This window comes from Peromyscus leucopus, chromosome 23 (genome assembly GCF_004664715.2).
Source record: "Peromyscus leucopus breed LL Stock chromosome 23, UCI_PerLeu_2.1, whole genome shotgun sequence".
Lineage (NCBI taxonomy): Eukaryota > Metazoa > Chordata > Mammalia > Rodentia > Cricetidae > Peromyscus > Peromyscus leucopus.
Genome location: NC_051082.1, coordinates 8330600 through 8348709, shown reverse-complemented (window position 1 = coordinate 8348709; position 18110 = coordinate 8330600). Strand labels below are relative to the sequence as shown.

At 45.1% G+C, this 18110-nt stretch overlaps 1 protein-coding gene across 4 annotated transcripts in view; it reads right to left on the bottom strand.

The window, feature by feature from the left end:
- The window catches only part of Taok3 (TAO kinase 3), a 183082-nt gene that overhangs the window by 40157 nt on the left and 124815 nt on the right, over positions 1 to 18110 (bottom strand). For all 4 annotated transcript variants that reach the window (XM_028878825.2, XM_028878824.2, XM_037198641.1 and 1 more), the window contains 2 exons: positions 12979 to 13146; positions 8976 to 9182 (listed from right to left, as the gene is read on the bottom strand). In XM_028878825.2, coding sequence (XP_028734658.1) covers positions 8976 to 9182; positions 12979 to 13146 — 375 coding nt within the window. The remainder of the gene's footprint in view (positions 1 to 8975; positions 9183 to 12978; positions 13147 to 18110) is intronic.

Sequence of the window (18110 nt, the reverse complement as noted above, 5' to 3'; positions counted from 1 at the left end):
TTAATGTCCTTGACTGATTTAATCGAGTCCTGTGCTTTCTTGATGGCCAAAGATGATTAATCTCATTCTAATGCTCCGTGGAAAGAAAAAAAAAAAAAATAACATGCCCTGGACAGATGATAATGGATGTTCCTTAAATGCAACTGAAATGACTTTTAAAGGAAAAAAATGTTTTCAGAGGACCATGCCCCCTCTGTACAAGATGAGCTGGTCATTCAGTCAGTTGGGATGTTAACCTTTAGAAAATTAAAAACAGCCCCCCCCACCCCCCAACAGTACTCTGGCAATTAGTAGCTCAAAACCATGTTCAACAGTGGGGGATTTTTAAATAGCACATGCTCAAATGGGGAAGGAGAAATCAATTTCTTATTCCCCAGGGTTCTAGGAGAAACCATTTGTTTGCATTTTCTCCAAGAGTACCTGAAAATTTTAAAAAAACATATAATTGCCCTCCCCTTCATTACAAAGCAAGGACCAAAGAGATTCAGAAGATACAAAACCATATCATTTATCTGAAATTGTCAAAAAAAATATGTAGACTTTTTCTGAGGGAAATGAAATGTTATAACCAGGTCTTGATGTAAAGCTATAATAATAATAAATAAATAAACAAATAAACAATGCATTACTTATGCTGGGCGAGGTTGTGGGCACCTATAATCAGCACCCCCTAAGATACACCTGCACTTTGAAGCACCCAAGAGGTAGGAAAAATTGCAGATTTGAGGTCACTGTGGGCAGAACAGTGGGAGCCTCGCCCCACTCCTGAAATAATAATAATAAAAAAAATTCTTTAACATAGGTATTTTGAAACTTAGGAAAAAAATGTTTGAAGGATCCTTTTAAATTAATTCGTATTACTTCCCAGGAGGTCTGAATTTGCGGCACATAGACAAACGAGCTTGGCGTGTGACGGCAACCCTGCAGTGGGCCTGAGCTTCTTGCAAGGCCCCTCTCTCATCATCCTGTATTTACTAATGAAATCTCACCACATCTAAAACTGAACTTACTTAACACGACAGGATCAGAAAAGCGTGAAACTTTTCAATGCCAGCCTCGTCAGAGACACAAAGTCTGCGGCTCCGAGCCGTGACTTTGGTGAGACGTAAGCAGGGCCATCGAGGAAGGACGTGGGGTAAGGGGCAGCAGCAGTCACACTTCAAGTGGTGGTGACTTCACGTGCAAAGGCGGCCAGTGGTACCAGAAGCCACAGTGCTCACATCACGCACCCTCATAAGTAATAAAAAACTAGAACCCAGGGTGTGGCGATGTATGTCTACAATCCCAGTACTCAGGAGGCCGAGGAAACAGGGCAGTCTGGGGCCAGCCTGGGCTACGTTAGTAAGCCTCTGCCTCAAAAAACAAAACCAACAATGAAGAAAGAAAACCCCAACCAAACAAGCAAAATTATGACTAATTTAGGTTTAGGACCCTGATGATTAAATTAAAAGTTACTGGTATTTTTATTGTGTTAGATGTATAGACATTGGAATACATTTAGAAAGCTAAAATCTGACATCACTTTTGATTGTTATTGACACATTAAATAACTCACTAAAGTATATATTAAAAATGCTACACACAGTGTGAAACCTGTCTTAGAAAAAGAAAAAAAAAGCCAAGATACCACTTTAGGAATTAGTTCAAAGATGAAGGCCAAACTTTTAACTTTAAATACAACTGATAAAATGAATAATGTGAGTCTTTGCTTTGCCCTTTTTTCTTGTTTAAGAATTACATTTATTGATGTATGTATGTTTGTGTGTGTGTGTGCTATGGCATGTGCGTAAGGTCAGGGACAACTTCAGGAGTCAGCTCTCCCCTTCTACAATGTGGGCCCCGGGTATTGAACTCAGGTCTAGTACTAGAGAGGCAAATGATCGGGCTGTGAGTCATTCTAACAGTGGACACACCCATTCCCGGGGTAGCAGGAAAGGAAGTCTGCTTGCTTTACATTTTATTTATTGACTTCTTTGGAGACAAGGTCTTGCTACCGTAGCCTGGCTGGCCTGGAACTCACAGAGCTCCATCTGTCTCTGCTGAGTGCTGGGATTAAAGGGGTGGCCACCATATCCGGCTTACTTGTATTTTGTCTTTTGGGGCAACCATTCGCTAACACTGAATGACATTCCCAGGCCCAAGAAATAAATTTGTAGACTCTCAATCTTACTGGATTAAAAAAGGCTGAAGTTTCCAAATCAACTTAATGAGCTACTTAAAAATAAGGGGGATGTGGCCTGAGATGTGAAGCCCAAACACAAGGATATGTCTGTCACCTTCGGTGAACACTGTCCCTTCAAGTCACAGACCCTCAGAGTTTAACTGCTGTATATGGTGCTCACAGATTGTGGGCTGGGCACCATTTAGAAGTAGCCGTGGAAAGGGTCAGTTATCACAATAGCAGTAAGAATCTGCTCTCTGCCCACGAGGAACAGAGGGCTGACATCTCTGAAGAATGTTTCTATGAGATGAAGGGCAAACACCAGGCTACACTTTACCAAGACCAAATATGTGTCTTGGTGGTAATTTACCTTTTTTTTTTTTTTTTTTTTTTTTTTTTTTTTTTAAGTAGAACAACTTTTTATTCTTATTCTATTTTATTTTAGTTTTTGGGTTTTGGAGATAGGGTTTCTTTGTGTAGCCTTGGGTGTGCTGGAGCTCTGCAGACCTCACTGGCCTCGAACTCACAGAGATCCACCTGCCTCTGCCTTGGGGGGTAAAGTGCTGGGATTAAAGGTGTGTACCACCACCACCCGGCTATTTTTCTTTTCTTTCCTTTCTTTTTTTTAATTGGTAATTTACCTTTAAAAGATTATTATTGGGGGGGGGAGGGGGCTGGGGACTTAGCTCAGTGGTAGAGCGCTTGCCTAACAAGCACAAGGCCCTGGGTTCGGTCCTCAGCTCCGGAAACAAACAAACAAACAAACAAACATTATTATCAGGGCTGAGGAGAAAGGCTCAGTGGGTAGTGATACTTGCTACCCAGTCTCAAAACTTGCATTTCACTGACTCCTGTGGGTTGTCCTCTGCCCTCCACAGGGATACTCACACATGTGCATGCGCACTAAATAAATAAAAGGTAATGAAATATTGTTGTCCAACAACACTTGATATAGTCCTTTGAAACACCTTTGGGATTAGGGGCCCATGTTAAGCCCATGTATTTTAATCTGGCAAATCTACATGTGTGCTCATGGTTAAAACATACCAGAAATATTTCCTCAGATTAAAAAACTGATGTCACTCTGTGGGCAAACCTCCAACTAATACTTGCTCAGCACCCTCTTACAGTATGTGCAATAAATTTGCTTTTCTTTAAATTGTATTTTTTATTCAAAAAAGTAATTTTTTTTTTTTTTTTGGAAACAGAGGCCTTGCTTTGTAGCTCAGGCTGGCTTGAATCTGCAATCTTCCTGCCTCAGCCTCTTGAGTACTAAAATGACAGGCAGGTGACAGGATAAAAAAGAATTACATTTTTTATATCATAGAGTGAAATATATCATGCAAGAGGCACAAACTTATGTCCTGGCATTACTGTGTATGTGTGTCAGCACATGTGCAGGTCAGAGGCCAACAGTGGCGTCTTCCTCTATTGTTTCCGACCTTGTGTTTTGAGGCAGGGTCTCTCACTGAACTGGGAGCTCGGATGGGCTGGCCAGCAAACCCCTGGGAGTCTCCTGTCTCTGCTCTCCCATTTCCAGGATTACAGGTGTGGGCTGGTGATGGAACCTGAGGCCCTGTGCATGCTGGTGAGCACTTCGTGAATGGGACTGAATCGGCACCCCTAAGACACTGCTTTTATTTAGACAGAAGCTTCCTCCCAGACAGAACTGCCTCGTGGTCACATGTCTAGAACATATATGAACTTGGCAGTGATTTGGGTCCTTCTTGACTGCCTTGTGGGCTCGGCTCACTTTTCCCGGTTCACTGTGATAGCTGCCTGGGACTGTGGGCTTGGACAAACCCTGTCTCCCCGGGACTTGGCCTGTGGTTGTGGCACTTTGTCTGGGGGGCCATGGCTCAATAAACTCAAAAGGAGCAGTCTGAGGAGATGATGAGGAAATGGCATTTTCTCTTGGGTTACTTAACAGAATTCGTATTGGTGCTTCCTCAAAGCCCGCTACTCTGTTTACGGGGAAGCTGTCAAATGGTGGCGCACACCCGACACAGCCCACGGGTGTGACCTGAAGCAGCTTTTCTCTGACTGGAGCCTCTTCGGACACCCTCACCGACCTGTCTGTGGACGAGGGGCCAGCAAACTCACTGCCCCTCACCTGCTCCCTTCAACATATCACTTTGGTTTTGTTGAGACAGGCTCTCTCCATGCAGCTTGTGCTGATGTGGAACTGGATCTGTAAACCGAGCTGGCTTCACACTCAGAGATCCAGCAGCCTCAGCCTCCCCAGGACAGGGATTTAAGGTGTGAGCCACCAGGCCTGGTTTCTGAGGCTGCTCGATGGAGCTGGAGGGGAATCCTGGGTCTGAACTAGAGAGTCAGGGAAGGAAGGTGGCAAGGACGGAGGACAGGGACACGACTGCAGGATGCTCCTAGCCCCTCATCCGCACCATCAGGTTCTCTTTGCTGAGTTAAGCGGAAGCAGCAGTGAACCTGGCCCTCTGTCGGGCAGAAATAACCACAGGCCATGGGAGCAAAATGTACCTAGGAAGCTCAAGCCCCTCAAGGACTTTTCTTCCTGCCAAACAAACTGGGGAAAGCTGTCCTTTGGTTTTCAAAGATGGCAACAGGGCTGGTGAGATGGCCGGGCGGGTAAAGGCACTTGCTGTTAAGTCTAATGACCTGAGTTCTAGCCCTGGGAGCCACACGGTGGAAGGACAGAATGGACAGAAATCTGTCCTTTGACCTCCACATAAGTGCTCTGGTGTGCAGTGCACGTGTGCACATGCACATACAGACATGCATACTAAATGTCATAGAAATGAGTTTACACTCATAACCTGCACATATCACACACACACACACACACACACACACACACACACACACGCACACAACTTTAGACTTAGGTTTTACATGGGACACAAAAGAACAGAATATAGTAGTGACACATATGGGTGGAAATGCCATAATAAAATCCATTACTTTGGATATAAAAAGTAATTAAGAGAATGTAAGGGCAGGGTATATTAATAAATGATAAATTACTTGAAGTAGCTGACACAAATATTCTCTTGGTCAGTAAATATCTTTTAAATTTTGAGTTTTTCAATTGTATTATAAACAGTTAAGAGTATTGGAAATCATAGTCCTAATGTTCCGTGGTAAGTCTGAGAATCATTGGCATGTGTGTAGATACACGTGCATACATGAATGGTGAAACTGTAATCCATGCACATATAAGAATTTTTAAAAGGTGAGCTTCATAAGATGGTCATCTTCCAAGATGGTAGCCACCTGTAGCTCTGGCTCCAGGGACTCTGACACCCTCTTCTGGTCTCTGAGGTACCTGAATGCACATGCTACACAGTCATCAAGCCTCACACACACATGCATAAATAATAATAAACAAGCAAACAAAAAAAGAAAAATTCTGCCTTGGCTCTGCTTCTTGGAAAGTGTAACCAGGCACCCAAATATCTGACCGCGTGGTAGTGCGGCTGCTGTCCATCAGCATGGGCAGGGAACCAACTTGAGGAGGGCTTCTTGAAAGATCCCATCACAGGGAAATCTCAGGTAGACTGCATATCCCTGCTGTAATACAGAAAAAGCAGCCCTTCCCCTTGCTGGGGTGGGTGTGAGGCCGCTGCTTCTCAGACTGTGGAAACGAAGGCAGGAGAGGCCACTCCCCGGTGGACCCCTTCCCACCTGTGCATGCCCGCTGAGCTAGAGCTCCGGCAGCGCCAGATCCAGTCTAGTGCCTCCCTGGTGCGCTCTACTCATGAGACCCCAACAGGTGGTAGAGAGACAGCCAGCGCCTGTGAGCACCCACGGACGGATACAAAAGCTTTGTTTTTTTTTTTTACATTTTTATTTACTTTATGCCTCCCTGACCTGTAGCTGCACATGTTCCCAGGACGTAGGTCTGGAGACAACATGCGGGAGTTGGGTCTCTCCTCTCCTGGGGACTGAACTCAGGTCATCAGGTTTGGCAACAAACACCTTTACCCACTGAACCATCTTCCCAGTCCAGTCCTCCCTTTCCTACACTTTACACACGTGACCCTTTGCCTATAATCCAAAGAGTCCAGCTAGTACGGAGGCAAATGGCTTCCTTTATTGGATATCGCCCATTTCCTTAAACTTCCTGGTCCCCAGAACCTAATGTCCTCCCAGTCTGATGAGCACCCACGTTCCCGGCTCCGACCTCCTCGACCTTTGCCCTCTGCCCTGACCTCTAATGCTCCTCCTGCACCAGGGCCTTTGCACTTCCTGCTCTTGGATTCACTCCCCTCCCAAGCTATGAGGCTTCCACGTGTCTGTGAAATTTCATCTAAACTGTCATTCTGTGTAAACCTCCTGTTATTCTCTGGTTGGTTAAGACTTCCTGTTACCCAGAACAAATTTAGAAAGGAACACTACACACAAATGGCTCAGATACTTAAGAAGAAAAAAAATGAAAAAAAAAAAAGCAAGAAAAAGAAAAAAAAAAAATTACCAGGGGTTGGGGGGAGGTGTAGAAGAGTCCTTGCTGCTTTTGCAGAGGACCTGGTTCAGTTCCCATCCCCCATCATGGCCTGCAACTCCAGTTCCAGGAGGGTCAGACACCATCTTCTGGCTTCCACGTGTACTGCATGCACATGGTACATAAATACATACATGCAGACAATACATGAAATGCTCAGATCCATGAAATAAAAATAAATAATAAAAATTTTAAAATGACAAGGGATCTTTTCTATAATTTTATAGTGTGGAATGTTGACCTTGAGCCAAAGCTACGGCTTTGAAGTAAGCCTTAACTTTTTTCATAAAGAGTCTTAACTTATGATAGGTTTGTATAAAATGGGCATTCTGTGGGTTAGGTTTTTGTCACCTTGACACAAGCTAGGATCACTGGGAAGAAGAAACTTCAACTGACAAACTGCCTGTAGACAAGTCCGTGGCACATTTTCTTGATCAATGAGTAATGTGTTAGGGCCTGCCCACTGTGGGTGGAGCCATCCACAGGCTGCTGGTCCTGGGTTCTATAAGAAAGCAGCCTGAGCAAGCCAGTCAGCAGCTCCACTCCATGGCCTCTGCATCAGCTCCTGCCTCCAGGTTCCTGCCCTGTTTGAGTTCCTGTCCTGACTTCCATCAGTGATGGAGTGTGACCTGAGAGTTGTAAGATGAAATAAACCCTTTCTTCCCCAAGGTGCTGTTGGTCGTGGAGTTTATCACAGCAACAGAAAGCCAACAGGACAGACATCCTAGGACAGACATCCTAGGACAGGTATAGTGGGTAGCCATTCCAGCTTGGATCTGGAAGTTCCAGAAAGCCAACAGGACAGACATCCTAGGACAGGCATCCTAGGACAGGCATCCTTAATCAGGACCATTCAATCAATCAAAAGTCAAAATAGTTAACGGGATAAGGAGGCTTGCCTGCCACTAAGCCTGATGCCCTTGGAACCCCCTTCCCCCCACAGGGGAAGGACAGAATCTACTCTTGAAGGTTTTCCTCTGATCTCTACATGTGTGCTGGTCACACATATGTGCACCCTCTCAACAAAACAAACAAACAAACAAAATAAATCTGTACATGTAGTTAGCTGGCAAAGAGCTAGCCTTAGAAGGATCATAAACAATAAATTCTAGAAACCACATATAAGAATAAAAACCATCCCTAAAACAAACAGCACTCAGGACTGTAGATTCCAAAACACTTCCTACCCCTGCACCGGGTACTGGGGGTGGAACCAGGGCACCTGCCCATGACAGTCATAGACCCCACCGGTGAGTTCTATCTTCAGGCTTCATTTGTTGCTGTTTTGTCTTTGGCTTTTGGTGTTGAGACGGGGGTCTTTGTAAGATGTTTACCTTGAACTCACTCTGTAGCCCTGGCAAGCCTTGAATTTACCATCCTCCAGCCTCAGCCTCTCGAGTCTCTGGGGTTAAAGATGAACTGCCAGGCCTGGCTGTAAGCTTTCTTCTGATGGTCTGAGGTGTGGAGGTCACTGATCCTCTGTAAAGATGAGTGTCTTTCCATGAGGCTCTGGGGACTTTGACCTTCTTCTTTCCTCCTTCCTCCTTTTTTTTTTTTTTTTGGTAAGGCAGGGTTTCTCTGTGTAGCTCTGGCTGTCCTGGAACTTGCTATATAGACCAGGCTGGCCTCGAACTCACAGAGATCCGCCTGCCTCTGCCTCCTGAATGCTGGGATTAAAGGCATGCGCCACCACCGCCGGGCATCAATAGGCTTTTTACCTGCATAAATGTCTATGCGTTTTGCATGTCTGGTGTCTGAGGAGGCCGGAAGAGGGTGTCAGAGCCACCTGATTGGAGTTAGATGGTTGTGAGCCATTTATGTGGGTGCTGAGAATTGAACCCACGTCCTTTGGAAGAGCAACCAGTACTTTTAACCTCTGAGCCATCTCTCCAGCCTCCTTTTTTTGTTTGTTTTCTTTCTCTTTCTTTTTTTTCTCTTCTCTTCTCTCCTCTCCTCTTCTTTTCTTTCTCTTTTGAGACAGGATTTCACTGTGTAACCTGGGCTGGCCTACAGCTCACAATGTAACACAGGGCAGTCTTGAACGGTGGTAATCCCCCTGCCTCAGTCTTCCAGGGTCTAGCATTCTAGACCCCGTGCCACTGTGCTCCACTGGGATTTCTTTACTGCCAGCCATCAGAGCAACCAGAGGGGGTAAAACCACAGAGGGTGTGGCCAACATGGTCTTCTGTCAACTCATTACCTCAAGTCCCTCGTGCTCTTCTCTTCCCATGCTTTGGGCGCAAAGCGGAAGCCCACCCACCTGGAAGCAGTGTGTCCTGAGCTGGCTTTGCTGTGACCACCCAGCCTGGCTCGAGAGGGCCCTGGGATGCCTACCTTCTTGTGCACCATGGAGGAGCCGGAGCTGACAGTGCCTTCATCCTCCTGCATCATGACGAGCTCGGGGCTGCTCTCATCCATGACCTCCTGCATGCTGTTCACACTGCTGCTCCGGCTACCTGTGCTCACGGACACGCTGGGGATGGAGTGGATGCTGCCCAGGCTGTCCACCTCTCTGCTCAGGTTGCTTCCATGTTCACTGTCCTGTAAAAATGGGCAGTGGCATTAAAACAAAAAAAAAACAAAAACCAAACACCTGGAGATCTAGTGCCGACTCACTGACCGGGCCACTGAGTATACTCAATTCCGCAGCGGCGAGCTGCTTTTCTGTTGGTGTGCAAAGATCAACAAGTGTGTGTGTGTGTGTGTGTGTGTGTGTGTGTGTGTGTGTGTGTGCATTGTAGACAGAGGTCAACCCTGGGTGTTGTTCCTAAAGAGCTATCTACCTTGAATGTTGTGACAGGGTCTCTCACTGGTTGGATCTCACCAAGTAGGCTAGGCTGGCCTAGCCTGTCTCTGCCTCCCCAGAGCTGTGATTATAAGCAGGCACCATGACTGCTGGATTTTTTAAAATATGGGTTCTGGGGATGGAGCTTAGGTCCTTATACCTACACAGTAAGTGGACTTATCAACTCAGCCATCTCCCCAGTTCCTCACCTATCATTTTTTTTAATGGAAGATCTTTGGGGACACGCTACTATGATCACTTCTGTGCCTCCCCCAGGGCCAATCTGTTTATGAAAGACTTGAAATGCTACCATTCCAGGGCTTCCCCTGTTACACATGACCGTGACACTATGGGATTGTCCCCAGTATGTGTCATGAGTCCAGGTGGGCTCTTCGGGAATACCAATGTCCTCCAGAGAGACATTGCTGGCCACCAAACTGATGATCTCTACAATACTCGAAGTTGTCACCTGAAACTGGAGTGTGGTGGAGAGGGTCTTTAGAGGGGACAAGCAGTATGCTCCCCTGCAGGCTATTAGTGAGTAACTGCATATGAGGCAGGGGTAGGAATTGTACCGTCAGAGGTAGGTAATTAAATTCTGCCTCCCTAATGCATGTCTGCCATGCTTTCCTCTGTGATCTCATGAAAAATATCTATTAGATAATACTGGTATGCATGTCTAGCGGGCTGGGGTGAAACAGTGTGGATATAGCAGTTAATCATCACAGAAGAGGCTCTTCCCCCACAAGATTAAATGTCACTAAGTCAATCTAGATACAGAGAAGCCTTGTTTTCCAACCTCACTCTACACAAACGAACTCAGTAAATTGCTATGTAGACGTGAGAATACAAACATTCACTTAGTCATGCAAAATGGTAGACAATACACCACTTTTTCATTTTTTTTGTTTTGAAGACAGGGTCTCAGTATGTAGCCAGGGCTGGCCTGGAACTCGATCTATAGACCAGGCTAGCCTTGAATGCACAGAGATCAGCCTGCTTCTGCCTCCCTAGTGCTGGGATTAAAGATGTCTGCTTCCACGTCATATTCCATATTGGAGATGCCAGAGCCGTGAGATACCTGCTGAGGAGAGCTGCTAACAGGGAGTGGAACCAGCCCAAGAGAAAGAAGTGTGTTGTAGTCAACAAAGCTGAACAGAGATGGAGATACAAAGAGCTTCTTGACATCAGACATGGAGATGCAGAGTTTGGAGTTTGCCCAGCTGGTTTTTGTCTTGCTTTGGTCCAGTATTTCCTCACTGTGCTCCCTTCCCTATGTTTTGGAATGGTAATGTATATCCAGTGCCATTATATGTTGGAAGTATGTGATCTCATTTTTGATTTTACAGGGAATTACAGTTAAGAGATTGCCATGACTCTCAGCAGAGATTTTGAACTTTAGACTTTTTTCTTCTGTGTCTGAGTCTTTGTGCTTTTATTTTTTTTTTATTTTATTTTTTTTTGATATATATTTTTTATTTTACAATATCATTCAGTTCTACATATCAGCCATGGGTTCCCCTATTCTCCCCCCTCCCATGCCCTCCCCTTACCCTCAGCCCACCCTCCATTCCCACCTCCTCCAGGACAAGTCCTCCCCCGAAGACTGTGATCAATTTGGTAGATTCAGTCCAGGGAGGTCCAGTCCCTTCCTCCCAGACTAAGCCAAGTGTCCCTGCATAAGTTCCAGGTTTCAGACAGCCAACTCATGCAATGAGCACAGGACTTGGTCCCACTGCCTAGATGCCTCCCAAACTGATCAAGCCAATCAACTGTCTCACCTATTCAGAGGGCCTGATCCAGCTGGGAGCCCCTCAGCCTTTGGTTCATAGTTCATGTGTTTCCATTCATTTGGCTATTTTTTTTCAATAATTGAGTAAAACTGAAATTTATTATATGCCACAGTCTTCCTAGGGACCTCCATGCTATATATATAGCCTCTATGGTTCTATGGGTTGTGGTCTGATTGTTCTTTATTTTATATCTAGAATCCACCAATGAGTGAGTACATACCATAACTGTCTTTCTGGGTTTGGGTTACCTCACTCAGGATGATTTTTTCTAGTTCCATCCATTTGCCTGCAAACTTCATACTTTCATTGTTTTTCTCTGCTGAGTAGTACTCCATTGTGTATATGTACCACATTTTTTTCATCTGAACTTTAGACTTTTAAATAAGTTTGAGACTGTTATGGACTATGGGGACTTTTGAACTTGGACTGAATGCATTTTTGGATTATGATATGGCTACAAGTCTTTGGGGGCCAGGGAGTGGACCATGGCGGTTTGAAAGAAAATGACACCCAAAGGGAGGGGGGACTATTAGGAGAGGTAGCCTTGTTGGAGTAGGTGTGGTCTAGTTGGGGGAAGTGTGTCACTGAGGAGGTGGGCTTTGAGGTCTCATATGCTCCGGCCACGCCCAGTGAGACAGTTCATTTCCTGTTGCTTTTGGATCAAGATGTGATGACTCTCACTTCCAGCACTGTGTCTGCCTGCATGCTGCCATGCTTCCCACCATGATGATAATGGACTAAACCTCTGAATTGTGAGTGAGCCACCCCAGTTAAATGTTTTCCTTTATAGGAGTTGTCAGGGTCATGGTGTCTCTTCCCAGCAACAGAAACCCTGACTAAGACAGGGTGGGGTGGGGGGAAGGTCCTGAAAGAGCTGGAGGGGGAACAAGGGCTGAATGTGACTGAAAGGCTTTGTACGTGTGTGTGAAATTCTCAAATAAAAATATATTTAAAATTTTGGGCTGTGCCCATTCATGAATGTCTATTCCATCCCACTACACCCTCACTCCTATCCAGCACTGTGCCCTGCCTGGAGCTGTATCCATACCAGTGGATGCCCACACGCTCCAGAAGAGAATTTAACATCGCTGCTGCTGTTGTTGCTGTTACAGCAGTGGTGGCCACCGCTGCTACTGTTTCCGGGATTGCCATTTCATAATTGGTTACTACAGCTAGCAGAGTGGAGACCCTGGCAGCAAAAGTAGCTACCACAGTTAGTTAATCTTCCATTCTATTGGGCATGGTAAATTTAATTCAACAGTTATATACATTTCGATTGGCTTTGAAAATTATAAATTTATAAACTCAAGTTCCATTTGCTTTTGGGATACCATCTTACAAGGATTCCAATTTGCAGTAAGGCTCGTTAAGGAAGGGAATGGCTCAGTTGCCTTTAGCCTACTGGCTATGGGTGAGATAGGACCTCTGTTGGTCTTTTCTGTGTCGGACACACAGATTGCAAGCCCAGTGCCACTTTGAGATCTTTGGCAGCATTGAACTCTGCAGCTCACACACGATTGAGCCTGTATGATAATGAGTACTACTCACTATACCCTCACTCCTACCCAGCATTGTGTCCTGCCCCCCATACTGGGGCTGGACCCCCAGCACTTTTCACAGTCTACCTTAAGCAAGAGTTGCTGCACTTGTGTCCCTGTTACCCCGAGTGTTTCTTAGGGGAGAGAGCACCCATTCTGTTCCCATCCTCCAAAATGTTTTCCCTGTACCAACTCGGGAAGCTGAAATCAGGGGGACCTACTTCTTCTTCTTCCTGTGACTCATTCAAGGGTCCGTTTCGAGTCTCCTGGAAGAGGATTTTCTTCATTTTTCTGTATTGCAGGTTGTCCAACTCTCGGACAGCATCTTTTGTCCTCTGTATGAGGTCAATGAGGACCCGTGGTGGCCGCTCCCTCCGAATGAAGTCGTGCTGATTGACAGGGGAGGAAAACACTGATGGTGAGTAAGCCTTATCTTTATGAGCGATGTATACACATAAACAGACAGGGAAGAGGGAACAGGTTCACGGACCTTAGAAATAAATGTGATCTTGAGGCTGGTGTCCCTCAAGGGGACTCCCCCTTACAAAGAGATAACAATGCTTCTACAATCTGTCCCAAGCTCCTCTTTGCAGACTCAGCTCTGGAGTCTCCACAAGATTTCTTTTTTGTTTGTTTTTGTTTTGTTAAGCAGGGCAGTGCACAATTTTTAATCCCAGCACTAGGAGGCAGAGGTGAGGGGATCTCTGTCTCTGCATTTGAGGCCAGCCTGGTCTACACAGTGAGTTCCAGGCAAGCCAGAGATACATCATGAGACCTTGTCTAAAAGACTTTCTCTTTTTAATTATATATATTTATGGTATACAATGTGATGCTTTGGTGCAAATGGCGAAGTAACAGAAGGCAGTTACCACACCATCATTTCCCATTCTCGTGTCTGTAGCAAAGGTGCCTAAAACCCACTGCCGTCAAAATTTGCATGGCATCCACAGTTTTCAGGTCAGACCTTAGGTCTCACTATTCATTATACTGCGGAAGTAAAACACTGGGCCCAATACTTCAACCTCCCCAATTCTCTTCTACATATTCATTTGTATGTGTGTACACACGTGTGTGTCCAGGTCAGAGGACAACCCGCTGGAGTCGGGTCTCTTCCTGGGAACTGAACTCAGGTCTTCAGTCTTGGTGACAAGCCCCTTTCCCTACTGAGCCCTCTCATCAGCCCTAATTCTCATTTCCATCCCTGAAACCATCTTTCTACTTGTTTCCTATATCTTTGATTTTTTAAAAAGTGTGTCAATTCTACTTGTATACAAGGCTGTTTGGGGCCTTCCTTTGTAAGTCTGGTTTCTCTGACTTGTAGAATGCTGTCTAGATTCATCTGTGTTATCACATACCATAGGTTCTCTCTCTCTCTCTCTCTCTCTCTCTCTCTCTCTCCCATCTTCTCTCCTCCTTTAATTGAGACAGGGTCTAATGTGGCCCAGGCTGGCCTTGAACTCACTACGTAGCCCTCTGATCTCCTGCCTCCACCTCCCAAGTGTTGAGCTTACAGGCTTTGGTACCATGTCTGGCTGGGAACTTCTATTCCCAGGGTAAAAACGATTGTATTGTGTTTCTGTTTCTCTCTCTGTGTGTGTGTGTGTGTGTGTGTGTGTGTGTGTGTGTGTGTGTGTGTGTGATCACAGCTTCCCTTATCTTTTATCCCACTGTTGGACATGTGGGATTGTTTCCACACCTTGGTTGTTACAAGTAGTGCTATAGTAATTATGGGATGCAGACATCTTTACAAGATAATGAATTCCATTTCTTTTAGATGTGAACCTGGAGGAGGGAATGTTGGATCAGATACAGTCCTTTGTTGTTATAGTTGTTTCTTATTTTCTGGGGAAATGGCACACTGATTTCCATAATAGTCACATCAATTAATAAGCATTCCCTTTGCTCTGGGGTGATGCTATTCCCTAAGATTTACTTTATCATAAATATAATATAATAAAAACCACTAGAACTTAGGGCTGTAGTGACGTCTTAGTGGCTGGGAGTATTGGCTACTGTTGTAGAGGACCTGAGTTCAGTTCCCAGCACCCACATGGCGGTCCACAACTGTCTGTAACTCCAGTTCCAGGGATCTAATGCCCTCTTCTGGCTTCTGTGGGTACTGCATGCGCATAGCGCACATGCCTACATGGAGGCACCACACACATAAAATAAAATAAATAAAATCCTTAAAAAACTAGTGACAAGAACCTTAAGTAACAAAGACAGATTTGTCCCTTCCAAAGCTGAGGTGGGACGAGGTCTCTCCCCGGCCACAATTCGCCTGGCCTTCTACCTCTCACCAGCTTTTGGAGAACAGACTTGTGTATATTTTGCCTTCTCTTCTTTCAGACACAGCATGAAAAAGACTGCATGGCTCACTCACTGGTCATACAGTTTGGATAAAAACATGGCAGCGGTGCAGTCCACCAGAGGCCAGGGTTCCTGCGAGGGCTGCCCTCCACTAGAGGGCCGCACAGGCAGAAGCAAAGGACCAGGGTCTCCGAGGACCTGCACCCACCCTGGCTGCTATTGGTAGCAAGCAGCAGCCCAGCACACGCAGGCAGAAGCCTCTGAGGTTTCTTTTGTAGATCAAAAGGAAGATGTGTAAGGAAAAAAACAAAAAACAAACAAACAACAACAACAACAACAACAAAAACCAAAAAACACAGGTGTTTTGGCTTTAGCCCTGTGTGCTTCCTGGTCTGGCATCAGGATTGAGTCCTGGGGCTGGGGCTGTCATTTTCCACCTAAGAAGATGGAGGCCACGAGCTGTGGAGAAAGCGGATAGAGAGGCTGGGCCTCAGAGTGACATTGCTGAGTCACATACTACTTTGGGTTGGGAGGGACACCCCTGTTCTCGACATTTGAGACCTCACACTAGGAGAGGACTCAGTCCTCCCCCCGTGCACACTTTCTGAAACGTGGAAGTACTCAACGCCCAAGTACATCTCTCCGTCTCCTGGCGAAAGCCTGCTGCCCTGGGTTCCTGCTTTTATTCCAGACCCGGCCCTTCCTTCTCGTTCTCCTAGCCAGTGCACAGAACACTCTAGAGGACGGTTGGCCCTGGTCCTGCCGCTGCCACACCTGTGTTGTGCTCATATTCCTTGCCTGCACCCCCACACCCCTGTTGCTCTCTGCACCCCTGCAATCGAAAGGTCCAGACCCCTTTAAGAGAATAATCTGGGGCTGGAGAGATGGCTCAGAGGTTAAGAGCACTGGCTGCTCTTCCAGAGGTCCTGAGTTCAATTCCCAGCAACCACATGGTGGCTCACAACCATCTGTAATGAAATCTGGTGCCCTCTTCTGGCCTGCAGTCATATATGCTGTATACATAATAAATAAATAAAAAAAAAAAAAAAAAAAAAAAAAAGAGAATAATCTGTAAACCAGGGGTGGCAGAGGCAGAAAGAGCCTGGTCTACAGAGTGAGTCCCTGGCCAGGCAAAGCTCTATATCGAGACCCTGTGTCAAACAACAACAAAGTAATAACTTTATTGTTCTTTACAATGTCTAACTACTCAAATAATATAGAAAAAATGCTTAAAGAAAAATAAGCGAATTCCAATTTCCATCATCCAGAAGAAAATATTGTAAAATTATAGGATGACTACTTAGGTCTTAACAATTCCCCCCACCCCAGAACAAAGACTTTTAATAAAAAAATTTCAAATAGGAACCATATCATAGATTCTAATTTAAGTATAATCTACAAAGCTAAAGATATACTTGAATTTAACAGATTTAGAAGAGAATGAAATAAAATAATTGCTTCATTTTAGTTATAATTTTTTTTTTCACTGCCAGTGTTATCTATTCCTAAACCTCCCTTTAAAATTAAGGAGAAAAAATAAAATAAAATAAATGAGAGCCATGAATTTGAGAGAAAGCCCTGGAAGTGGGGTGGGGTGGGATGGGGGGCACACGGGAAGGGATGTGGGAAGGTTGGAAGGAGGGAAGGGAAGAGGGAAAGTTATGTAATCATATTTTAATCTCAAAAATTAAAAAATATGAAACCTGGGTACAAATGTGATCCTCAATAAGTTAATTAATCAACAAGTAAATAGATTTAATTAAATTAAGGAGAGGGCTGGCGAGATGGCTCAGTGGGTACAGGTGATTGCCGCCAAGACCGATGGTGACCTGAGTGTGACAGCTGGACCCACACGGTGGAAGGGGAACGGAGAGCAGGTGACATGTGTGCAGGACACACATGCTCATGTGCACACATACGCTCTCTACCCACACGGTGGAAGGGGAACCGAGAGCAGGTGACATGTGTGCGGGACATACATGCTCATGTGCACACATACGCTCTCTCTAAATAAATATGTCAACGCAACAAGACTTCTTAAAAAATGAAGAGAAGATATCATACAAGGTCTAAGAGAGCGGGTCACCTGTATCAAAACACTATGTTTGAATCTGAAAAATAGGAAAATTAATGCACGGGTAACTTCCTGGCCCTAGTTTTCTCCGGTTGCCTTTGTTTATTTCGTCAGTGTTTATCACGTCACATTGCGGTTTTTAAACATTTCAATAATTTTTGCCTTAGTTCTATATTTAGTCAATGCAAAAGTGACATTTTAATGTCAGGAAGAAAATATGAAGGAAAGAAGGGTTATTGAAAAATATTCAGGAATATGTAGATAGCCAGCTGGAGGAAAAAGTGAGACTCTTACCTCGTGCCTTTTCAAAATTCATGCAAGGCAGTCTTCGGTACAGAGGAGGCTGAAGGCATTTCGAATAGCAGTCCCGCCAGGATTTTTACTTTTGCTCAGGACTGCTTTGGCTATCAGTGGTCTTTTCTGGTTCCATCTGAATTTCAGGATTTTTTTTCCTATTTCTGTGGAGAATGCTTAGGTACTTTGGGATTTCATTGAATCTGTCCATCATTTTGATAGGATGGTCATTTTCACAATATTAATTCTACCAACCCATGAACATGGGAAGTCTTTCTTAATCTCTTTCTTCAGAGATTTGAAGTTTTCTTTCTTTCTTTCTTTTTTAATTTTATGTGTAGGGGACTGAGTCACAGACAGTTGTGAGCCACCATGTGGATGCTGGGGATCAACCTGGGTCCTCTGGAAGAGCAGTTAGTGCTCCTTTTTTGTTTTGATTTTTCAAGACAGGGTTTCTCTGTGTGGTCCTGACTGTCCTGGAACTCACTCTGTAGCCCAGGCTGGCCTCGAGCTCAGAAATCCGCCTGACTCTGCCTCCAGAGTGGTGGGATTAAAGACGTGAGCCACCGTGCCCGGCTCCTGCGGCTCCTGCTCTTAACTGCTGAGCCATCTCTCTAGTCCTGAGAGCTGAAGTTTTCATTATCAAGGTCTTTTACATTCTTGGTTAGGTTTATT